Below are 24,714 nucleotides of genomic sequence, written 5' to 3'. Positions count from 1 at the left end.
ACAGAAGCGCAAAGAGGTACTGCTTCCTTCACCTGCCCTCACTGGCACAAGGCACTGCCCGCCTCTGGCTGAAGAGATTTCCAGCTGATTTCAAGGATGACACTCCCCCCCATCCTTAACCCGACCCCCACTTTGGGAGACGAACACTGAAGACTCGGCCTCTGAAAAGTAACTACACAGACATGGGAAATTAGGAAGTCACTCTACATGCTTAGGAAACACCTGACAAGATCTTATATTTACACCTTGGGCTATTTCTCAGCAAACAGCCCTCAGTAAAGAAACAAACCCAAGACACCCCAGCAACCCTGGGAAAGGGAGGGAATCTAATTTCTAGAGTTAGCACATTACTAAATACAAATGTTCTGTTTCCAACAGGAAAAAATCCCAAGGCATTAGAAAGAAACAGGAAAGTATGGTCTATTCAGAGGAAAAGTATCAATCAACAGCAAATGACCTTGAGAAAGATCTAAGGACAAGTCTACTAGACAAAAACATTAAAACAATGTCTTAAAGCTGCTTTAACAACACAAAGAAGATACGGAAAAAGTAAAAAAAAAAAAAGAACGTGCACAAAACAGAAACATTAATAGGCCCTAAAACCAAAGAAGCCAGAAAAATTATGGAGATAAAAAGTACAATAACTGAAATTAACATTTATTAGATGTAAAAGTAGATTTGAGTTGGCAGAAGAAATAAATAATGAACTTAAAGACAGGACAACTGAAATTATTCAGCTGAAGGTACAGAAAGAGAAACATTTCACAGAAGCGAGGCGAGTCTAGGGGCCCTGGGGGACATCGAGACGGCCAATACATGCGCACTGCAGAGGCCCAGCAGGAGAGAAGGGGCAGAGAGAACACTCGAAGAAACAATGGCTGAAAATTTCCCAAACTTGAAAGTCGTCATCACAGATGCCCCTTGAGTCATAACGGTGCTGCATCCTGATAAACCCATCACACGTTAACAGCATCACATCAAAAGCGCATTTCAACATCACAGCTCGGCCCCGCCCACCTTACATGTGCCCAGCACACACACCTTAAGCTACACTGGGCCAAAATCGTCTAATACAAACTGTGTTTTATAGTAAAAGGTTGCATGTGCCACGTAATTTACTGAATATTGCACTGAAAGTGCAAAATAGGAACCAAGGCTTTGCCTGGAGAACTTACAGTACCACAAAGTCAGGAAGTGCTAGAAAAGACAAAAGCGAACAAATAAGCAAAAGCTCACGTGGATACGGGCATGGCACAGGAAACAGCCAGCCAAAGAGACCAAGCTGGGACAACTGAGCTTCGAAAGGCACGTGGTAAGGCTGGGTTACAGCTCAAAGTGTAATTAACGAAGGGAGAGGGGCAAACCCTTTATTCAGAAAAGCTCCAGAAGAGGGATGTAGACGTCGTATGTAGTCGTATATAGACGTCGTATGTAGACTGCCACCAAGACCTGGCTGCGCGCAGCGACTTCCTCCCGGGAGCCCAGCATGGAGGGCAGGGCCGGGTGATTTCCCAGTGGAGCAGCCCAGCACTGCCTCTGGGAGCCTCCGAAGGCAGCATCAGTGCTCACCACGCAGTGGAGAGAGTGTAGGGCCCTTCGGGAAACGGGGAGAAAGGGCCCCTGGCCTTTGCCATCTTTCTCCTAAGCCAAGGCTTAGAAGGAAAATTAATCTTTACGTACGGCAAACATGCACTAATAAAAAGAAAAGTATTAGACAAATTTCAAGAATCAGTGTTATGATTTAGATCTAAAATGTGCCCCGCCCCAATCTGGACAAATGTGCCAGACCCGGAGGCGGGGGGTGTCACTGGGGTGTGACGGGGAGGGCACAGCCTTCTCCCAGCTCCTCTCGCTCTGCTTCCTGGCCACCATGGGACGAGCGGCTGTCCTGCGCCCTGGCCTCTCCACCAGGCTGTTTCTGCCGTGCAGCCGGCCAGCCATGGACTAAAACCGTGCACCAAGTAACCTCTCCCCTTTTAAGTTGCAGGCACTGGGTATTGTGTCTTGGCGACAAGGAAAGTAACAGACAGTGGGAATCCTTCAACTCCTAAGCACTCTTCATAACTTGAAAACTCCTCATAACCATCAGGGTCATCAAAAACAAGGAAAGTCTGAAAAACCACCACAGCCAAGAGGAACATAAACAAACTAAACACGATGTGTGGCGCTGAGGGGAACCCTAGGACTGAAGAACATTAAGCTCAATCTAAGGAAGTCTAAAGAAACTAGGGGCTTTTTTTTTTTTTTTGGTTTTTTCTCCGGTACCGGGAACCGAACTCACGACCTTGCGCTTGCCAGGCAGGCGCTTTTGCCGCTGAGCTAAATCCCCAGCCCCGAAACTAAGGGCTTTAGTTAAAAGTCACATATCAGTATTGGTTCAATCCGTGACTGCAGCACACATATCACTAACAATGTAGGATATTAATGCAGGTTATAAAGGAATTCTACCCTGTACAGAATTCTTAATTTCTCTATAAGTCAAGGCTGTTCTAAAACATTAAGTATGTTTCGTAAAGTAGGTAATTAAATTTTGAAACAACGCACTACAAACTCCACAGGCTACACAGTCCACCTATGGTTGTTTGTTTGTTTTTGGTTTTGTTTTTTTCCGGTACCAGGGATCAAACTCACGACCTTGCGCTTGCCAGGCAGGCGCTGTGCTGCTGAGCTAAACCCCCAGCCCCTACGCAGTCCACCTATGATTGGGCTCCACTGGCTGTGACCCACTGTGTTAGGCCATCACTAATATGTGGAAGGGATCTCACTGTTGCACAACTAAAATCATCGAAGTGTGCTGGATTCATCATGGCCCAACTAATTTCCAGGCAGACAAAGCTGAAGTGAAATCTAAGCTGCTGGCTGGGAACCCAGAAGCAGCAAGCTGACCGCCTCTTCATCCCTGCTGCCTCTCCACAGCACACGGGTGAATGTCTCCAGCTCGGGTGGGCACCAGTGCTCACAACTCTGCCCTGCAACTCAGATCTGCTGGCATGGCTCTCTGCATGGGACTCTGTTCTGCTGCCCAGCTGTTCAGAGTGAGAAGCACTCACTGAGCTTTCTACTGCCTTCTTCTTTCCTTCCTGCTAAGGAGCCTGGTGCTCACCAAGAGCAGAAACTCCTTCACCTAGAGGCTAAGGATCCTATCCAAATGACAGAGCTCTTCTGGACAAACAGTAAAAATAATAATTTTCAAGAATATTCCAGTACAGTAACTAAGGAATGATTTGCATGTGGCATGGCAAATGGTAATGGCAGGATCTCTGCACTGTAAACGAGTGGTGTATTCTGGGGATGAAGAGGATTATAATGAGTCGCCGGAAGGTATTTCTTGCTGTGAAAACCCTGCAAATTTTATGCAGGGTCTTTAAAGGTCATCTAAATGTAAATATTTAACCAATGCTTACAATCCCTGTAAGAATTATTTCTTTCAAGATTCATTTTGGGAAGGTGGGTGTGGCACTGAATGTGGGGAGCAGTTGGAGTTGGAGATTGATCACACATGTGGGGCTAAAGCAAGGCCAGTCCCAGAACATGGAGCACCGGAGGCGAGCCACGTGAACAAGCGCCGAGAACACGGGTGCCCAAGGAGAGCCAGGCAAACAAATGGTTAGGCAAAGGGGTTTCAGCCGACATCAACCTCCCCTGTAGAAATAAACATGCTGCAGTTGTTGGATGGTTCTTTCCCTCCTAGCAGGAGAGGGGCTCCACCTGACTTCAGCTTTCTGCATTCTGACCCTTGTCTTCATTTCTTCATCCTCCACCATCCTCCCCCTGAGAAATTCAAGAGCGGCACTGGATGTGGCAACTGCATGCCCATAATCCCCGACTGGGCACCTTACTGACTTAGTGAGAACTTGTTTCAAAATAGTAATTTTAGATCGACAGATAAGATAGGTCATCTTAGCTTTTACACCCCACAGTAACGTGAATCCAAAGGTATTTAAATTTTTTGAAATGGATAAAGAAATGCAACAATTTGGGAATTTTCAATATTCTATTTTATGGCAATGTTCTTATTTTTGCACATCAACTTTATTAGAATCAGGAAAGTATGATATGATATATGAGAGACATATGAATAGGTATAAGCTTCTTGCCACAGAAAAACAGAGAATGGTGAATGATAAGAGGATTTAACAATCAGCAGGTCACTAATGACATATAAAGTGACAAACTTAGTGCAGCAAATATTTATTGATATATGAATGAGTGAATGAATAAAAAGCAAGAAATAAGTAGGCACCAAAACTAGCAAGGAAGATGGAACGTGTCTGATTTCAGAAGACAAAGTAGACAAAGGAAAGCAGACAAAGGTAAAGAGGCTGTAAATGCAAGAAACACTACCTGAACTTCTATCTACACCTGGAAGAAGCCAGGCAACAACCTACCATCCTGTTCCACTGGTATAATGTCAAAGGAAGTCTATTAAAAAAGAAGATTTAAATATGATCCACAGTCCACAACAAAGCAACCAAATGACCAGGATACAGCCAAAAGTCACTGGTCATACCAAGAAACCAGAGAATCTGACCTTGAATGGGAAAAGACAATCAAAAGACAGCAATGTCAAGATGATATATGCGTTGGATTACCTGGCAGTTTTTAAGACAGCCATCATAAATATGCTTCAATGAGCAATTACAAACCTAAATTAGGTAAAAAGTAGAAAGTTAAACAAAAAGGAAGAATAATAAAATGGAAATTTTAGAACTAAAAAATACAACAGCTAAAATAATAAAACTCAAGGGTTTCAAGAGCAGAAGACAGAATTGATGAACCTATAACAAGGTTCTAACATTTGTGTCATCACAACCCCAAGAAGAAATGAGAAAGAAGAGGGGGCTATAAAAGTTTTTGAAGAGACAATAGTTGAAATTTCTCCAAATATGAAAGGACGTACACCTATCGATTCAGGAACATGACCATACCCACAGAACAATCAAAACAAACAAATCCAGGTTAAAGAAATCTGGGCCAGGACGCAATGTAATCAAACTGAAAACTGAAAAAATTTTAAATTCTGAAAGCAATGAGAGAGGAAACAACACCTTAACTATAGGAAAACAACAAGCTACAGAAGATTTTTCATCAGATACCCAGGAAGCCAGAAGTCTTAAAAGAAGAAAACGGTCAGTGCAGGACTTTTTTTTTTTAATCTAGTGAAAATAACCTTCAGGAATGAAGAAGGAACCAAAACCTGTCAGATGAAGAAAAACTAAGAAGGCTGGTTGTCATCAAATGGACTAAAAACATTTAAAGGAAATTCTTCAAACAGACGGGGAAGATTCAAAGGAAATTTGGACCATCAGGAAGAAAGAACAACAGAAAGAATAAAAATGAATAGGATAAATAAATTTTTCCCATCAAGTTTTCCTTATAAATTTTATTTGATGGTTGAAGCAAAAAAGTACTATCCCATGTGGTTCTGAATATACATGTAGGAAATATTTAAGATGTTATAAGTAAAGGAAAGAGACTTAAAGAGAGGTAAAGGTCTTATATTTCACTCAAATAGTAAAATGCTGACACCAGTAAAGTGTGCATGAGTGTGTGTGTGTGTAAAATCCAGAGCCACCACAACAAATTCTATAAAGAAATATATTCTCAGCAACAGTACAGATAACTTGGAATTCTAACATAAAGTGTCAGAACAAATGTGAAAAGCATGACTCAATTATGTGTTGTCTCTAAGAAAATCACTACAATCTAACAATATGAATAGGTTGAAAGCAAAGAGATGGGAAACAATGTAACATGTAGACATTAACCAAAAGAAAGCAAAGTGGCCACATCACTGCCAGTTAAAGTATGCTCCAAGGCACAGAAAATTACTAGGGAGGGAGAGGGACTTTACACAATGGAGAAAGATCAAATCTACCAGAAGATGCTGAACTCTTAAATGTGTATGAACAAACAACACAGCTGCTTAATATGCAAAGCAAAAACTATAGAATTGCAAGAAGACCTAAGGAAATCTATGGTTACAGTTGGGAGATTTCAACATTCCTCTTGCAACAATTGACAGGATTACACAGATGCTCACAAAGGGTACTAACAAAACTCAACACTACAACCAACAGCAAGAATCAGACATTTACTGGACACTCCCCCAAACACTGCACAATACACTTTCTTTGCCAACACATGAGGAGCATTTACCAAGGTGGACTGCATCTAAGTCCAGAACACAAACCTTAATAAATTTAAAAATACTGAAATCAGTTTGCTCTTTGACCAAAACAGAGTCAAACTAGAAATCAGTATCAGAAAGGTAACAGAAAACCTCCAAACACCAGGCAGCAAAAGGACAAACTACTAAATAATTCTTGGGCCGAAAAGAAAATCTAAAAAGAAAACAATTGACAGAACAAAAATGAAAATAAAATGCATCAAAGCTTGTAGGACATAGCTAGAGTACAGCTGAGGGAACATCTGTAGCAATATATGGTACCTTAAAAAACAGGGTAACTCAGTAATTTAAGCTCTCATCTTAAGAAACTACAAAAAAAGCAAAGAAGCCTAAGATAGAAAGAAGGGCATAACAAAAGAAAGCAGATATTAATATTGAAATGTAACAGAATGAATCAATGAAAGAAAGATTCCCTGAAAAGACTATAACCTTGTAATAAGACTGATAAAGACAAAAAGAGAGAAGAAACAAATCACAACCAATTCAGAAATGGGACAATGGGCAAACATCAAAAGTAAGATAATCCCGTGCACAGTTTACGGACACAGATTTGACAATTTGCATGAAATGCACCAATTCCTTGGACACCCAAATTACTACAACTTACCTCGAAAGAAAGAGAATTTGAACAGCCCTGTGACTAGTCAAAAAGTTGAATTACTGCCCTAAAATCTCCCCCAAAAAGCACCTGTCAGCCCCGAGAGCCTCACTAGAGAACTCTACTGTACATTTAAAGACCAAACACCAGGTGTGCACCATCCCTTACAGAAGACAAAGGAGAAGGAAACATTTCCCAAGTTATTTTGTGATGCCAAAACAATACAAAGCAGTACAAAGAGAAAACTAGAGATCGATATCCTTTAGGAATACAGAAGTTAAAGTCCTTTAGCAAAATGTTAGCAAACAGAATTCAGCAATACATAGAAAAGCATTATATACTATAAGGTGGGGTTCATTCTGGATGGAAGGCTGGTTTGATCCTTAAAACTGAATGTATTCCATCATATTAATGGTAAAAACAAAAAACACATGCTCACATGGAAACTGTCTGCTAGGGCTTTATAAAACAGGGCTTAAAATGGTATGTATGCCCTCCCTACCCCACCCTCGTCCTGGGGACAGAACCCAGAGCCTTCACAATGAGCTACATCCATGCCCTTTTTATTTTTTAAATTTTGAACACAGTCTCACTAAGTTGCTAAGCTGCCCAGGTTTGCCTTGACCTTGTGATTCTCCTGCCTCGGCCTCCCAGAGTGCTGGGATCACAGGTGTACAGCACCAGGACCAGCTGTATGTATGTATCTCTTACAGTTCATAAGAATCACTCAGGGGCCTGCAAGCCATTCCTCTGAAATGTCATCATCAAAAAGCATCAAGCCTCTGTCTCTCAGACTGCACAGAAGGACTGAATGTGCCTTTGATGATTCCCAGCTCACAAACACAGCTGGCCTAGTCTGGCCTAGCCTAGTAGCCAGTCCTTCGCATCTTCTCCTTCTGTGACTCGAGGCTGAATTCCCCCTTCCCTTTAAAAATCCCAAAATCCCAATGGACTCAGCTCTTCCCTTACCACTAGGCATTTTATTTTAAAAAAATAAAGTAACTTCTACGTTCTAACTTGGTGTACAAGATGTTTTACTGTCCTGTGAAACACTACAAAGTCTAACAAAGGTAGCTCCTAAGATGGAACTAAAATCTCAAACCCATGGAATCCTAGAGTCAGGACCAGGAACTATCGAGACTGAGGGTCAAGAGTGAAGGAGGCTAAGGGCCAGGGATATAGCTCAGTGACACAAGCACCTGCCTGGCAAGTGCAAGGTCCTGAGTTCGATTTCCAGCACCAAAAAAAAAAAAAAAGAAAAGCAAGAGTGAAGGAAGTTGAGCATGACATTTCAAAACAGAACTAAAACAGTAAAGAGCCTCAAAAGGAAAAAGCGGCAGAGTCAGGACCCAAGACATTTTTGATCCCACCAACTCCCCAAGCCCTTACAATCCTCCTCACTGGCAGCCGGGAGATAGACTGAAGCCTGCTTCTTGCCTGCTTATCACTCAGTCTTCAATAAAGCACTTGCTTCTTGTAAAAACCAGTGCTAAGTACCGGCTTCTATGCACATCAGGCCGCAAGCACTGCTCAGTATCAGTATCAGTAGAGAAAAAGCATTTGACTTAAACCTAAAGCAGTACAAAACTCTAGAAATAAAGGAAAGCTTCCACAACTTAGTAAAGAACACATACATAAACAAATACATACACACACACATACATGTGTACCTATAGCTGGTATCAAATGAAGTGGCGAGAGAATAAACGCTTTCCTCCTATGACCAGGAAAAACATTAGGGATGGCCATCAGGCAACCTATAAAGTAGTGAAAGTGCCAGTCGGTGTAAATAAGTGATAAAGGGAAATAAAAGGCTATCAATTGGAAAGAGGAAATAAAACTGCCTCTATTTGCAGATGACATAATGGTCCCTGCAGAATATCCCAGGAAAATTACCAAAAACAAACACAAGACAAAACAAACCAAACCACCCACACAAAACTCCCAGGATAAGTGAGGTCAGCAAGTTTGCAGAATTCAAGATTAAAATATAAAAACCAACCCTATTTCTGCATACCAGCAGTGAACAAATGAAAACAGAGTACCATTTATAATTGCTCAAAAACAACTTAGATACAAATTTAACAAAGCATGTTAGGACTTATACACTGAAAACTACAAAATGCTGATTAAAGAAGCCAAAGATCTAAATAAATGGAGAGAAAGAGTGTGCTCTTAACATGCAAATTAAGACACAAAGAGATCGTACTAAAAATGCATTAGCACAGCCAACTATAAAATTAATGACAATACCAAATGCTAGAGAGGAGGTAGAGAAGCTGAAATTTTCGCACATTGCTGGTGAGAATGTAAAATGGCACAGTCAACACAAACTACTGACACACACAGTGAGATGAATCCTATGGAAATTATGCTGAGTGAAAAAAATGTCACTCTCAAAAGCCTACATACTTTATAATTCTGTTTATACCATTCTACAGATGAAAAACTGGGAGAAGAACACATCAGCGGTTGTCAAAAGCTAGGGATAGCTGAGGGTGGAGGGGGGCTGGTCTATAGAACAATATGGGAATGATCTTAACGATCATAGAACAGTTTTATTTCATTTTGTTTCACTTTTGGTGCTGGGGATGAAACCCAGCACCTCACTCATGTTAAACACAATGTCTACCACTGAGCTACAACCTGAGTCCCAGTTTTTATCTTGATCATGGTGATGGCTATATGAATACAACACGATAAAAGGGCATAAACACGCACGCTCGCGCGCGCACACACACACACACACACACACACACAAAACAGAAAATGCTCCCCTTCCCAGCCAGTATACTTTAGTTTTTTAGCTGCCCAGTTCCTATTCTAGTTCCAGCTGCTTCTATCTCCTAGAAACGGCCGGTCACTGTGATGCACAGCTGGTCCCTATGATGCATAAGAACCAATCCCCAATTAACAAGCCATTCTGCCTCTGTACTTCCTGCTTGCTTATCCCATATAAGCCCTAGACCACCAGAGATCGGGGCCTGACATTTTGGGAATGATCTTGATCAGTGTCCATCACCATAAATAAATCTGCCTCCAAGTCCTGGGTGTTGTTTTGGTAGTTCTGCTTGCTGTTACACATGCACATGCAACCACACACACACACACACACACACACACACACTTAAAATCAGAGAAATCTCTAAAGCCAAGGAGTTGTGCCACTGTCACTTTTTGGTTTTTGCTATCACACTGTATTTGGGTAACATATTACCACCTGGGAAAGCAAGGTGAAGGGGATATGATATCTCTTCAGTACTGTTTTTGCAATTTCCTATGAATGTCTACAACTATTTTAAAATAAAAGGACTTAGTTTTTAGTTATCTTTTGTAGCTGTCTTGGCATAACACATAGGACAGCAGTCATTCCATGAGGGTGTGACTTGCACTGCCTTTCAGAAGCCCTGTGATCACCAGCAGAAACTGAGCAACATCCTCCGAAGACGGTGAGCAGCTGCTTGATGATTCCAACCTCTCTGGGGTAAGGCGACCTTCCCCAGATTTCGAGTCCAAAGACAGAGCCAACGGTTCCAGTGTGAGAAGCCGTGCCTTCCTAAAACACTGCACCTATTTCCGTTTTTTTCACTAACCACTAGTATCAAGAGCAGAGAGTAGGACATGATTAGAAAACTGTGAAGGTTGCATACACTGATAACAATGATGAAAAGGAGAAGACCCACCAGAAAGTATGCAATTGGAGATGGGCATGGTGGCACACAGGAGGATCACAAGTTTGAGCCCAGCCTGGGTAACTTCGCAACTTAGTGAGTCCTCTCTCAAATTAAAAATAAATAAATTGATAATAAAAATAATAACAATGGCTGCAGATACAACTCAGTGAAGGCCCTGAGTTTAATCCTTACGTACTTCCTCCTCCGAAAAAGTCACAATTGGAAATAATCAAATGAGATTTTTCTTACGCGTTGAATGGGCCTCTGTATTGTTCCCTCACAGCGCTGACTCCCGAACTGTGACCAGAACACCCACTGTGGCACTGCAGGACATTTTCCATTTTGGTGGGAAAACAGCGATGCTGAACATTTTTCCCGCACCATGCAAGCTACTAGCCTGAGACAGATCAGTTTCAATCCGAGGCTGTCCTGTATTTCTTTCACTCGAGTCAGAACTGGAACTGTTAGGTATTTCTTTTGACCTACAGTTCTCGTGAAACAAATTATCGAGGCACAGGCGCACCGTGAATGAGAAAGTTTAGGGACACGTACATCAGGGTATGGCTGATGTTTAACTGATCCACTTCGAAGCACCCTGGAGTACACATCCCGACCATCTCTCTCACTGTGTGCACTGCAAGCACAACCTCTGCCCACCTGGATTCCACAATCTGTGTACTCCTTGTAGGAACTGGATATCCAAGTGGTACAGCAAACACGCCCACAACCATGGTGACAGACATCACACTACTTCCCTGGGAGTCACGCTCGGACCCTCCTGCGTGAAAAGAGCTCTCGTTTCACACACTGCCAAGTCCACCCAGCTCCTCTCCACTCCCCACGGCCTTTGTGTATTGGATCCCCGTCGTTTTACCCTTGGGTCATCGCTGGACCATTACGACGCTTTTTAACTGGTTTCTCTGTCTTCCGCCTCTGCAAATCTGCACACTATAAATGCTGCTAGACAGCCACTTCCCTGCTTAAAATCCTCCACTGCCTCCCGTGCCCTACAGAAACAACACTTTGGATGCCATCAATGCTCTCTGTGACTTTGTCCCAGCCTAATTCCCCTTGTCGCCCCTCTTGGTCTCTAGCCGCCCAAACTCCAGTGGTTCTGCCAGTGCACCTCTGCGCTTCTCCAAGGACGTCTGCGCATGCGTGTTCCTTCTACTGTTCCTCCTCCCTGGGCCTTACTGGGATCCAGGTAACCAGCAGCTCCTCTATGAAGCCGCTCCTGGCGGCTCTCATACCACTTCCGGGCACCTTTCTCACCTGTGTATTTTTCTGTTAGACCATTTTTGAAGGCGGGGGCCATATTTTACTCATCTTTTCATTCTTAGTAACCAGAGCAGCACCAGACACGCATGCGTCACCACGCATTAACCAAAACAGTGACACACTTTCTCAGGCTCTCCTCTGTGCTTATTTAGGATTTATTTTGGTAAATTCAATCTCTTTGTAGCTCCTTTAACATTTCAAACCCCAGGTCCTTGATGCTTCCAGAATATGTTTTCCCTAAATGGTTAAGTCTGGGACAGACCACAGGTCAGATACACAAAATCTACCCATAATCAAGGTACAAGGCCTTTTTACCTTGTTCTTATTTGAGGCTAGAGCTTATGAAATTTTAATCAAGTGATTCCTGTATTATTAAATATCACTGGCCTGAGAAGTTGTGCAGAAAGCCACTTAGGTTATTGGGGGTGGGGGAGTGAGTCTTTTTCATTGTTCATGTTAGGCCTGACTTTGTCTACACAAAAAGCATTTAGTTAAGTAGACAACATAGCTCATTCTTGACCTTATTACTCGTTGGTATTAACTTACTGTTTGTGTGGTACAGCTCACATAACATACAAGTCAGTGGTCTTTAGTCATGAAGCCATACAACCAACACCACTACACAATTCCAGAACATTTCCACTCCCACTGGCAGTCACTTCCCAGTCTGCTCTCCCTGCAGCCTCTGCCAACCACCAATCTACTTCCTGTTTCAATGGATTTGCCTATTCTGAACATTTCCTAAAAATGCAACCATACTATACATGCCTTTTTGTGCCTGGTATTTTTCACCTAAAATTACATTTTCAAGGTTTACTCAGGTCCATTTCTTAAAAGGATGTCTTTAAACGAGAATTTGAACAGACAACTAGGCAGAGCAGTATAATGACTGTTCAGTGTCACCCCTTCCATGTCCCCATGACCTCCACACCTTCTCTTAGTCTGAACTAAATCCCAACCACCACGTTATTTCTTTGTCAGTACTTCAGCAAGGATGTAACCATTACGGCAGCTCCATGAACACTGGTACTGCAGTTTTCCTTTGCTAGGTACTGCTTATTTTAAAAAGACACCAGATGAGGGTATTTGTTCTGACAAATAAAAGCACCAACGAGAAAAGCAGAAATAGTATCACAAACTACAATCCCAAACCAAATTCTCCAGATGCCAAAACTCAGAGCAACCTGAAACTTGATAAATACCTCAATATTTTTTCTGACAACCAGAACCTCACATGGGGGTTGTTTACTACTTCAGCTTTTCCGTCATCCCAGGAATGGACTAGAGGTTGTTACAAGGGTATTCTGGTTTTGTTTTTAGCATGCACCTCTCTAAAAATTACAAATCAGAAAGCACTTTAAGGTGCCTACATGAGGGCTAAAAACAGAAGCGATTTCCCCCAGAAGAGTTTATGAACCTTAGAAACAGAATTTCGAGCTTTTTCTTTGTAGGACTTTGTTAATGTTTGTTTTAGGAAAATCGCAGCAGAAAAGCTGAGATTCGTCATCATAAAGTGAGGAGAAAGTAAATTAAAAGCAGACGAAAGAATAAACAGAAGAGATACATGCATGTTGGAGTTCCTCTTACCCTTTTGTGCGCTATTAGGAGGCAGTTGGAATGTTCGTGCTCACACGCAATTTCATAGTCAGGGATCAGGTCCACCAGTTCACAGACGAAGCGGACGACTTCCTCGTGCCAGGGCACGTTGGCCATGGTCAGGCTGCTTGCTGAACTTTCTCCACAGTAGGTGACACCCTGTGGGAACATCACAACCGTCAGGGATGTTTGCAGACCCACTTGAATATCACAAAGAATTCATCTAATCCAATTCAATCCAACCCGTATCTTGAAAGGAAAAGGGTGGCAAACATCGCCGAGGGGGCCACACAAGGTGTCAGGGGACCCAGGCCAACGAGCACCTGTGTTACCCGCGGCCATCTAGGCACTGTAACATCCTGGCATCGACAGTGCACCTCTCCACGCAGGCACTGCTGCACGGTGACGGATGAATTCCCAAGGACTCACAGTCCCTGTACAGTGGCGGCGAATCTTTTAGAGCTCTCAACGATGCAAAGCGCCCGCTGCAGCACAGGTGCCACAGCTTCACCACCCCTGCCCTAGTGAGCAAATACGCTCAGAAATAACAGTGAATAAACACATTTTCCAGTATAACTGAGATCCAGGCTGTCACGCTTCAGACACCCATAGAAATTCGCTGACCAACTAACTCACTGGGAAAATGAGGCAAGCTGCCATTCCCCCGCATAACGGAGAGTGAGACTGTTGCACTTTTTAGCTTTTTCTGTAATGGGCCAAACAGGGATCCCTTTGAGATTATTCTTTAGGGAGATCACTTTGTGATGCCCTTTCAGTTGAGTGTGAATATACATAAACAAAGAATCACGCCGAAAGAGAAATATACTGGTGGATATACCTACATACCCTACCAGACACCCACACGTACATACATACATTTACCCCGCCAATCCAGGAATTCCTAAGAAATGCAACTGCAAAAAGATAAGCTGGTTTCTAAGTCTTCTGAACTCTGCCCGACAACCTAGGCATATCTCAAATGTTTCATCACTGAGTTCTCTGCTTGATAAATTACATAATGACTGATAAATAATTTTCTAACAATAAAGGGTATCATAGTTCTGTGGACTTTTCAAATATCCCCAAATCAAACTTTCTTGACAAGTGGTTTAAATGTCTTCTAGGTAATTAAAAATGAAATAAAAAGGGATATGCAGCACTCTCTCTCTCTCTCTCTCTCTCTCTCTCTCTCTCTCTCTCTCTCTCTGTCTCTCTCTCTCACACACACACACACACAAGCAGAATGACATTAAGTTTTGGTTTTTTTTTAAAAAGCACTGCAGAGTGACCCTGCCCCACAGATGGCAGAGTTGAGACTTGGCCGGAGACTCCGATGAGCTCGGAGAAATGCATTACTCCAGATGGCTGTTCAAAAAGATGACTGGTACTCTAAACCGAGATGGGCTTTGCTGAATATAAACTGCCCACAGCCAGCTTAATTACAATAAACAAGAAAATCTTCCCTGTTTGCCCACTGATTTACAGAATTGATTAAACCAAGCTTGAATTTTAGGTGAATTTTTTAAAAAGCAAATAATAATATAGTTCAAAATACCATTAAGAAAGTATGGCTGTGGGGCCAGGGATACAGCTCAGTGGCACAGCACCTGCCTGGCAAGCACAAGGCCTTGAGCTCGATTCTTGGTACCCCCACCCCCAAAAAAGAAAGTACTGCTGAAAAAATGCTAAACTCTCCCAGATGCATAAACAAACAGGAAAATGATTTATTGATAGGTCATAAAATGTACTTAGCTTCAATTTAAATACTGCTTATGTTATACAAATTCTACAAACAATCATGCACACAGCTATTTCAAAGGAATTTCTTTTTAATATTTAAAAAGTTCACCGAGGCATGGAAATTTTAGATAAAATTGTATAGTCATGACCATGACTCTTGAAAACACTGTAATACTTTATTATTCAGCAACAATCAATCATGAAACATTAAGGGAGATTTGGTTAGGAGACTGTAAGAAAATGAATGTCAGGGCTCATTGTGACGCCTTCACAGAATACTGACAGTCTTTCATGCTTTATAATTTATAAGCCCCTTCCGCACAGAAGTTTTCCTTTTACTCAGACAAAACCCTCTGAGGTAAGCAGCACTGGGTCAGCCGCCTCTTCATTGTGACAAAAATGCTCTGGGCAGAAAATGGCCTCTGGGAAAGGAGGATGCAGGTCCCCTGGTGAAAGACCCTCACTCAGTTTTCGCTCCTGATCCTTCCAGGTCTGACGGCCTCCCTGCTTTGGCCACTTCTCTTCCGCCTACACTCTAGGCTACTGATGGCTCTGCCCTGACGGTCCTCCTGAGCACGGCTGACCCCGAATTATCTAAAACCCCTGTGTCATGGCTGTCTGCCACCCTCCCCTCCACCACCCCATGTATCAGCCCACAGCTGTGAACAAGGACAGCCTAAGGAGAACACACGGGCGCAACATGGAGCACAAAGAACCGTCACTCACTCCAGAAACTACAGGCTGGGGGATGACAAGCAGACCCAGAGGACGCTGTGCAGAGCAGGACCATGACATCAGCCAGGCCCTGGCGACCTGGTGACTTCTGATGCATCTTACTGCTCTAGGAGACAAAAAGGCCCGTTTTAACGGCTGCCTGGACAGTCTGCCGTGGGATTCACTTCCTGTGGGAAGAGCAGTATTTCCACAGCTTGACTATTTGATATTCTACTTAACCTGACTGACTTGATATCAAGAAAGTCCTAATGCTGTTTTTTGCCCCCTATAGTTTGATTTTTTGGCAACAAACCCAATACATGTCACTCCTTTAACCCAAAAACGCCTCAAAAACTCCCCTCCAAACCAGTCACAGCTTCTCCGCACGGCTCGTGAAGCCTTCACCTTCCTCTGTAGCCTTCCTCTAACCAGGGATACGTGAGCCCCGGCTTGGCCCCCCACATCCACAAGGCTTCCCGGGGCTGGGCTGCCCTGGGCAGCAGGGAACCCTGCCCCACCTAGCCTCAGTCTCATCACACCCATGTAAGCCTGGCTGTGACTGCACTCCGGCTCCCAGACACAGGCTTATGCCCCGCCCAGCCTGCCCAGCGAGCCCAGGATCAAGCCCTACTTTTCTACATGACAGCAACCCCGCTAAGTAGGCCCTGAGCACTGCTGCACCAGGGAACAGCAGCAAGGCTCCCTGCCCGTGTGGACAGGCGGAGCTGTGCGAGGACAGTCACTCTGCAAGGTGCGCGCTGCAAAGACTCAGCGCTGCAGACAGGCACAGTGCTACAGAAAGCAGGTGGAATCATCTGACAGCAAATAATTACTGGGCACTTACTGTTCTCACCGCGCGACGTGAGGCGGGGAACACAATGACAGCATTTCGCTTACAAAGGGACTGTGCTATTAAAGTTTTCAGTAAAGCAGATGTTTGTAATATAAAACACGTCTTCACAAACAAGCAACCAAATGACAGTTAAGAGTCTCAGGCTAGCAAAGAAAGGCCCACTTAAGCCTAATGACGCTAAAATACCTGTTAATTTACAGGGAATATAACAAAAATAATTTGTAAGACGGCAAGCAAGGAAAAGAGGAAATCAATATAATAAAGAAATTGCTTCTTTTGATTTAGTTTCAATGAATGTGCCTAATGGAAAGTGATCTCAACATTTACTGAACACAGGAATAGGTTACCCCAATTCTCAAAACAAACCTCTTAAGTAGATGCTATTATTCTAGTATTTGTATTGCAGTATTGAGAAAATTTAGGCTCAAGGAAATGAAGTAATCTGTCCCAGGCTATCCCTATATTTTAAGAATGCATCAAAACCCCTCTTTCAATTCCCCATCTGAGACTGCAGGTTATGCAGACCAAGAGGGGCCCCCAGGACCCCCATATACACCAGGGCATCACAAATAAGATGAAAAGAGAAAGTGGGAAGAAGATGGAAAAAGGTTGACAAAATTTCCTATCAAGCTCCTAATTCTGCCACTAAGCTAGATTCAAGCTAGAGGACAAAAATGACAAAAAGAAGTTGAACAGTCATACATGTGAGAAACTTAAAAGTATATTTAGTAATCTGTAAATAGCTCAGTACAATATTCTGAATACACACGTGCATTCCTATTTAAATAATAAAAAGCAACACGACTGAAATACATAAAAGACTGTAACAGCATCATGTTTGCTTCTCCAAGGAGCCTTAGTTGCATCACTAGCCTTGGACCCACTTTTATTATTAATTGCACATCGTGGGCACACTTCTATAACCTTGAGGTTCTGTTCAATTTGAACTTCAGATGCCTTTGAGGTTCAAAGGGAGACAAGGGAGAAGTCTCACTTTTTACCAAAAGCACAGGTAAAGAACAAGCCTTCCAAGTGCTAGTTAGTCTGGGTAGGCGGGTAGATTTTTTCCTAATCCGGCCTGTCACTAAAGGCGCAAGGGTACAAGCTTCCTTTAAGCCCAAGTCCCTATGGGACTTGCATAGGACCATCAGGACAATCTCCTTTCTTCTCCCCTAAGCATTTTCCTTGCAGAACTGACAGATCAGCTGTGTTTTCAAAGTACATTTTCCCTGTGTTTATTTCTGGAGAGATTTCAGGTTATCTTAGCCTGCCATATTGCTAGTTCTCATCAATTTTTTTTTTTAGAAAGGGCTTATTATTTTTAAAACGCTCCCATTTTCAAAAAATTTAAACTTAATAAGATAACAAAAAGGTGAGATTTTAGACATTAAGTAGTTTCATTCTGCTGAGCAGGAAAACCTGACTTTTCCTTCTACTGATTTCAATTCTTAACTCTAACTCCCCTTCCCCTTACGGTTCTGGAGACTGAACCCAGGAAAGTGCTCTGCCGCTGAGCTCTATGCCAGCCCCATTTCAGTCTTTTCAATTATGAAACTAATGCATGCTCATTACAATTACTGATAAATACAGAATTATGAAAACTAAAATTATTAAGTCTTTGCTTCTCTTTCTTCCAAATAGAACACTATTAGCAAACAGAACACCATCAGCAATTGGATACACATCCTTCCATATTTTCCCATGTATTTATGAACATATGCAGTGGAAAATATAATCACGAATATTACTCTATACCGTGTGTTTTAGTAGTATACTACATCTCTTTTGCTACTTCACCTCAAAAGGAAGACACTTTATTAACTTGCTAGACAGAGCAGAAGTGAGCGAACAAAGCATGTGCTCTAATCCTGGGACGGACCAGGTACCTGACACTGCAGGACATCTCTACCTAAGGTTGTCTACAAAAGTCGGGCTGGTCAGGACCACACCGTCCCCTAATATAACAGACTGTTGCTATTACACTATACTTCACTGTAAAGAGCACTTTAAATTGTGTTCTGATTACACATTTCTCTAAGAATTTTCAATTATTAAATCTCTCAAAATAGCTCATTTTATTTTTGCAGATTTTGCCTATTCAATAAGATATTTATCTCTTAAATAGCATGTCTTAGCAATTACTTTTTATCTCTGGTCACTTAACAAGAGCTGGCACATGAAGAGGGCTCACAAATATTATTGAATGTGGAAATAAACCAGTCAAGTGGGAAACGGGTTGGGAAAAAGCCACGCTTTTATAACATTTTAGACACGGGCAGAGGCTATTTCCTAGTAATATTAACAGCCTGCCGAACTAAAAAAAAAAGCCCACGAGAGAATTCTCCCGTTTACAAAGGAGCTGTCTTCCTGCAAAATATACTTTTTTCTGATTATAAAATACCTCTTCCACTATTCTATAAGACTGTGTGAGACAGAGACAAGAGACACACAGAGAGAGACAGAGACAGAGACAGACAGAAAGAAAAGGAAGAAAAAAGGTGACCAAGTCATCAGCCACGTTGCTTTACAATAACAGAGGTTTTACTGCAACATAATTTGAGGCAGCATTGTTTAATAGCTAAATTATAAATTAAGAGCCCACTACTCTCTGAGGCTCGCAAGCTTTGCTTAAACTGGGACACACATTCTCGGCTGCATTTGTATCTTTGCATCGTTAAACCTCCTGCCAAGAGAAACCACTTGAAATTAAAAGCAATTTCCCAATCGAAGAGTGTCTTCGGCCCAAGCGGAGTCGGGGACACACTGGGCGCGCAGTATGTCACCTGCCCACCTCCCCACCCTGCAGAGCGCAGACAGGAGCTGAGGGTGAGACCCTGAAACACCCTCACACAACACAGAGAGCGCTGCGCAGCCCCGCGTTGCGAAAGGCAGACTTTGCTTTTCGAGTCCGGGAACGCCTTCCGTCTCTTGTTCCTGATGTGGATACTCAGCACCACCCCCGAACCCCCAAAAATCCAAGCCATTTGCCTCTCAACCCTCCACAGCCCTGACCGCCATGCCCCGCTGATGAACTCCAGCCCTGGCTGGTCCCCAAACCCCACGCTTGTACAACCTGTGGCCTCATGGAACCTGTACCGGGGTATTTAAAAGACAACTCCAATCTAACCCGGCCAACAGGGACCCCTTAAATTCTCTCCCCAAATGTGCCCCCACGTTCTCTGTCTCAGTACACAGCCCCACCTTCCACAGCATCGCTGAAGCCAAAACCCGGATGCTACTCCCAATCCCTCTCGCCTTCCAGACGCACATCTAAGCGCGGAAGGCATCCTGTGGGCGCCACTTCCAAAACGGACCCTAAACGCATCCACCGTCCTCCTAGGGCGCTTCAACATCCTGCTGGGATGAAGCAGAACCCCCTCGGCGGGCGTCCCAGCCACGACTGCCCTCTGCCGTCCATTCGTGACGCAGCAGCAGCGGGCGCCTTCAAAATCCCATCGCCTGGCTCCCAGGTCTCAATACTGCTATTTAAAAAGCTCACTGCTAAACTTAGTTTAAATCCAGTGTGCGTGTCTGTGCTTGGAGGCCTCGCAAAATCCGCCCCCGCCTGCGCCTCTGCTTCATCCAGTCCACTGTCAACCTCGAGGGCGCAACTTGGACCCTCTTCCCGCCACAGCGTCCCCGGGGCGCTCTCAGCCCAACCCGGGTGCGGCCTGGCTTCTCAGTACTCAATAACCCGTTTTCTGCAAAAGTCACCTTCTCAGTAAAACCCTGCTGAGACAGTCAACCACAAGATCGAGCAAAACGTACACAGACCCAGAAATGGCACTTAAGAAATGCACTGGCAAAAATAGGAACGAGACAAAAGGTTGTTATCAGCCTCGGAATAGAGTATATTCAACATCACCAAGGAAGTAGTCTCGGAACGTGCACACTCTGAATCTGGATCTAACTACTGCTCTGCTCTACCTACTCATCCACGGGAAGGGGACAGAGGAGCAAGCAAGTGACACAATCTCGGACATGGTCACGGCGGGCCCGTCACCATAACTGATTCCTCTCCTTTTCCTTCTTATGCCACCTTGATCATGTTTGCTTCTCCTGCTCATCCTCCCTACTACAGATCCATTCTAACAAAATAAATAATGAAGAAGTATGAATGGAAGAGAAACTGGCAGACTACAAGAAGTTTAAGAAAGAAACACTGTCATGTGTGTCCCTCATTTGGATCCCGATTCAAAAATACAGTTGAAATAAAAATACGTAGTACTAAATTTATAGAATAAAAATTATAGAATAAAAAAAATCTGTAAAATGTGAAACGTGTCCCAATAATTGAGTTTGTAGGTGTGAGCCTCATGGGATGAGTAGGAGTTTTTAAAAGAGTGTGTATCTTTTAGGGTACAGACTGGCATAGCTGTGGACAGATGACAAAGGGCTGGGGGCTCCTTCAAGACAATCTCGAGTCAGAGCAGGAAAACCAGCAGGGCCACAGCTCACCAGAGACGGGTCACAAAGGCTGCACACACAGCTCGGGTCAGAGGCCTTGTGTGGCCAGCTGCAGGCTGGGCCGTCCTGGGCGGGCTCTGCTCAGAACTCACTAACTGTTATAGCTGAGTGACCAGTGCATGGATGGGCTTCATCAGACCATCCATCTACTGCTGTAATACGTTAGAATTTTCTTCACAAAGTTTATTTAAAAGTCAACCAGTTACTCATTACAACACTTGTATTTCTCAGCTTAATGTCACTATGTAGAATTATTCATTTTGTGTTGTCTATCTCTGACTAACATACAAGCTCTTTAAGAGCAAAAGCCTAATCTTCTTTACTGATATTATCAGCGCCAGCTTCTCACTTATTGCTGAATGAATAAGAAAATAACACGTCTAGAGGCTCCTGTAGAGATTTTTTTGTTTGGTTTGACTGGGGGGTGGGAGGAGTATTGGAGATTAAACCTCCAGTCTTTCCACTGAGCTCCATCCTGAGCTCCATCTCCAGCCCTTTGTTTTTTATTTTGAGGCGGAGTCTTGATAAACTGGCCGGGCTGGGCTCAAACTTGTGAAGAGTGCTGGGATTACAGGTGTGTACTCTCGCTTCTGGTTGCCTTTACAACTGTAACAGCATTTGACCGCATCATGGCCAGCGAAGCGTCAAGGCAAGCTTTGTCCAAGCCTAGCGGCAGGGCTTACCTTAACCTCGATGAAGTCGGGCCTCCCCAGGGACACGAGCTCAGCGTAGGCCTGGAGTTCGTCCACGTTCCAGGACTTCACGAGGGTCAATCTGTAGACAGTGCGCTGTCGCTACAACAAAAGGAAAGCCAACTTTGTTGTAATCTCGGCAGAAGTCACCTATTAAAATTCGCAGATTTTTTCAAACCATGGAGAACCCAGGTCAGGTGAAGCCCAGCATGAACTTAGGTAAACTGAAGTTACATTTCAGTGACAGGTGAAAAAAAGATGTTAACATGAAATAAGAGTCTCACATGCCTTACGAAGGCACAGGTGTTAAAATATGTCTCTTCTGTCCCTCATCACATGTAACACTATGGTAGGTAGCCAGAGGCTTGTGACATGTACATTCCACTGGATTCAGTAACAAGCAGAAAACTGATGAAATGGTTTTAGGCTGTGAGAAAATTAATTCAAATAACCTTTGGGCTTCTGCGTAATGACCACGCAAATCGTTATTGACAAGAATGATTACTGCTGTCTTCGTTTCCTGCCATCTTGTTATTTAACAACCTCTTGGCGTTAGGGACATTATGCACCATCAGTGCGCCCATTTGTTTACCATGTAAGCAAAGATGCGCCCACTTTCCAAAAAGCTTACACCCTTTGACTCTGCGGCTCCCGTCCAGCACCCAAAAGAAATGATTAAGATACAAAGACTGACTGAAAACAAATCTCACAACAAAATTACTGATAGCGTAATATCTAAAGCATGACCCTGCCCTGATGGAGGCTGGAAGTGTGACGCACAGAAAACTGCAGAGGTGACGGGGTGTAAGGGCCATGTCCTGCAAACTCCCCCTAAGTGGCAAGGCCCGACATAATGGAGATAAAAGCAAAGTGAGGACATGAACAAAAAGACTCTGATCTCTTTACTACTGTCTACATGTTTGTATGTTTGTTTGTAGTCAGTACTCAGAATTGAACCCAGGGCCTTTACACTAAGCTGTATCCTCAGCGCCTTTTTATTTTTTATTTTAAGACATGGTCTCACTACATTGGGCTCAAACTTGTGATTTTCCTGCCTCAGCCTCCCAGAATGTTGGGATTATAGGCATTTGCACCACCATGCTCAGATTGTTTATGTTTGAAATCTTTCATAATTGATTAAAAAAAAAAAACAAAAAAAAAACACTGGAGATCGTTTAGTGAAAATGTTTAGCAGGTACATCAGAAAATAGTGTTTTCCACCAGGGATATAGCTCAGTGGCACAAGCGCCTGCCTGGCAAGCGCAAAGTCCTGAGTTCGATTCCCAGTTCCAAAAAAAAAAGAAAATAGTGTTTTCCAAGCATATTTACTCACATATACTCAAAAGTTCTTTTGGAAATGTGTTAGACAATGCAAGAAAAGAAAGAAATCTTCTGGGCTCCCTTCATAAAGCTAGAATTGTTCTAAGGCTAAATGGAAAAGAAAGAAAGTAAGAAAGAGAAAGAAAAAAAGAAAGAAGGGAAGGAGGGAAGGAAGGGGGAAGGGAGGGAGAAGGAAGGAGGGGAAACGGAGGGGGGAGGGAAGGGGAGGAAAACTACAGACCAATCTCACTGCATATATACAAAAATCTTAGGGAAAGTTTAGCAAATAAAATTCAGTACTATTTTAAAAACTCTAAGACTATAGAGATGATTCAGTACAGGGTGACACACATGGTAACACAATTCATCATGCTAATAATTCAACGCAGAAAAACCATCACCTTCATAGATATCCAAAAGTATGCCACATATGTAGTTTAAAAGCCAATCTTGATTGTAAAATAGAAAAGAACACACCAAAAACCATTTGGTAAATTCAAACATTAAGAAACACATCTTTAATGTAAAGAAAAACATTTTCTAGTCAACAGTCCATGAAACTCACAGTGGTTTTAAAAAAGTCACTCCAATTTAGTCATGAATATATGAGAATGATCACAGTATTATTTTCTATTTTAATGCTTTCTGCAAGTTGTAGTCAAAGCAAGAAGGTCAGGACAAGAATTATTGGGAAGGATACAAAAAATGATTAATTGCAAGTAATACAACTGGCTTCTTGAAAACTTAACATCATCAAGTAAAAAAAATAGACTTGGCTCCGGCGCACGGGAAACCACGGGCAGGGAGCGCGCCGGTCTTCCGACCGGCTCGCTCCCTGCCTCGTAGGCACCCGGAAGGAGGGGCCCCGTGCATGGGGACCCACGGGCGGGGAATGCCAGTCTTCCAACCGGCTCACTCCCTCCCTCATAGGAGCCCAGAAGGAGAGCTTCTGGCACAGGGGGAGCCACGCGGTAGCGAGCGCTGTTGTGCACCGGCCCTCAGGCCAGCCGCCGCTGCTCAATTGAGAACAACCATGACACAGAGAAACAATTACACAATTGGCCCACCATGCACCAGCTGCAGAGGCCCACCCACAGACGTGTGAATCATTCAAACATGGAGAAACCCCTGGGAATACATGCCATACAATGCGTCACTCTTGCTCCTGCCACTGAGAACCAGAAAGGTCCAGAGTCAGCAGAGGAGCAGTTGCTGAACAAGGACTCGGAGAACATGAGAATGCAGACTAAGCCCAAGGAGTCAGAGGTCCTGTGGACTGGGGTCATGAGAGCTGCTTGGAAGCTGTAAACCAGGAGGACCTTGCACAATACCTGTGGAGACTCCCTGGAAGCCATTCTTCCCCTGAGAGTACAGGCTGTGGTGGAGCTCCGGAGAAGTCTGCAGTAGGATTCCTGCTGCCTGTGCTGACAGTTGGGGAAAGGACAATGGGGGTCCCAATGCGACAGGAGGCTGGAGAGAAAACGCTACAAAAAATGGCTTTCACCCCAGACAAATCACTTGATTTTTGACAACCCTTAGGCTGTAATTACTTGTTAGATCCTTCTTGTGTATCTCTGTCTTCCTGAGAAACC

General features: G+C 43.4%; 1 protein-coding gene across 5 annotated transcripts in view; it reads right to left on the bottom strand.

Moving 5' to 3' along the window:
* The window catches only part of LOC102009579 (S-adenosyl-L-methionine-dependent tRNA 4-demethylwyosine synthase), a 178,054-nt gene that overhangs the window by 9,356 nt on the left and 143,984 nt on the right, over positions 1-24,714 (bottom strand). For all 5 annotated transcript variants that reach the window (XM_013520568.1, XM_013520571.1, XM_013520570.1 and 2 more), the window contains 2 exons: positions 21,794-21,904; positions 13,328-13,495 (listed from right to left, as the gene is read on the bottom strand). In XM_013520568.1, coding sequence (XP_013376022.1) covers positions 13,328-13,495; positions 21,794-21,904 — 279 coding nt within the window. The remainder of the gene's footprint in view (positions 1-13,327; positions 13,496-21,793; positions 21,905-24,714) is intronic.

This window comes from Chinchilla lanigera, unplaced genomic scaffold, assembly GCF_000276665.1.
Source record: "Chinchilla lanigera isolate Chin_1 unplaced genomic scaffold, ChiLan1.0 scaffold00055, whole genome shotgun sequence".
NCBI classification, from domain to species: domain Eukaryota; kingdom Metazoa; phylum Chordata; class Mammalia; order Rodentia; family Chinchillidae; genus Chinchilla; species Chinchilla lanigera.
The sequence above is the reverse complement of the archived record's forward strand: the minus strand, read 5'-3'. Positions and strand labels throughout refer to the sequence as shown.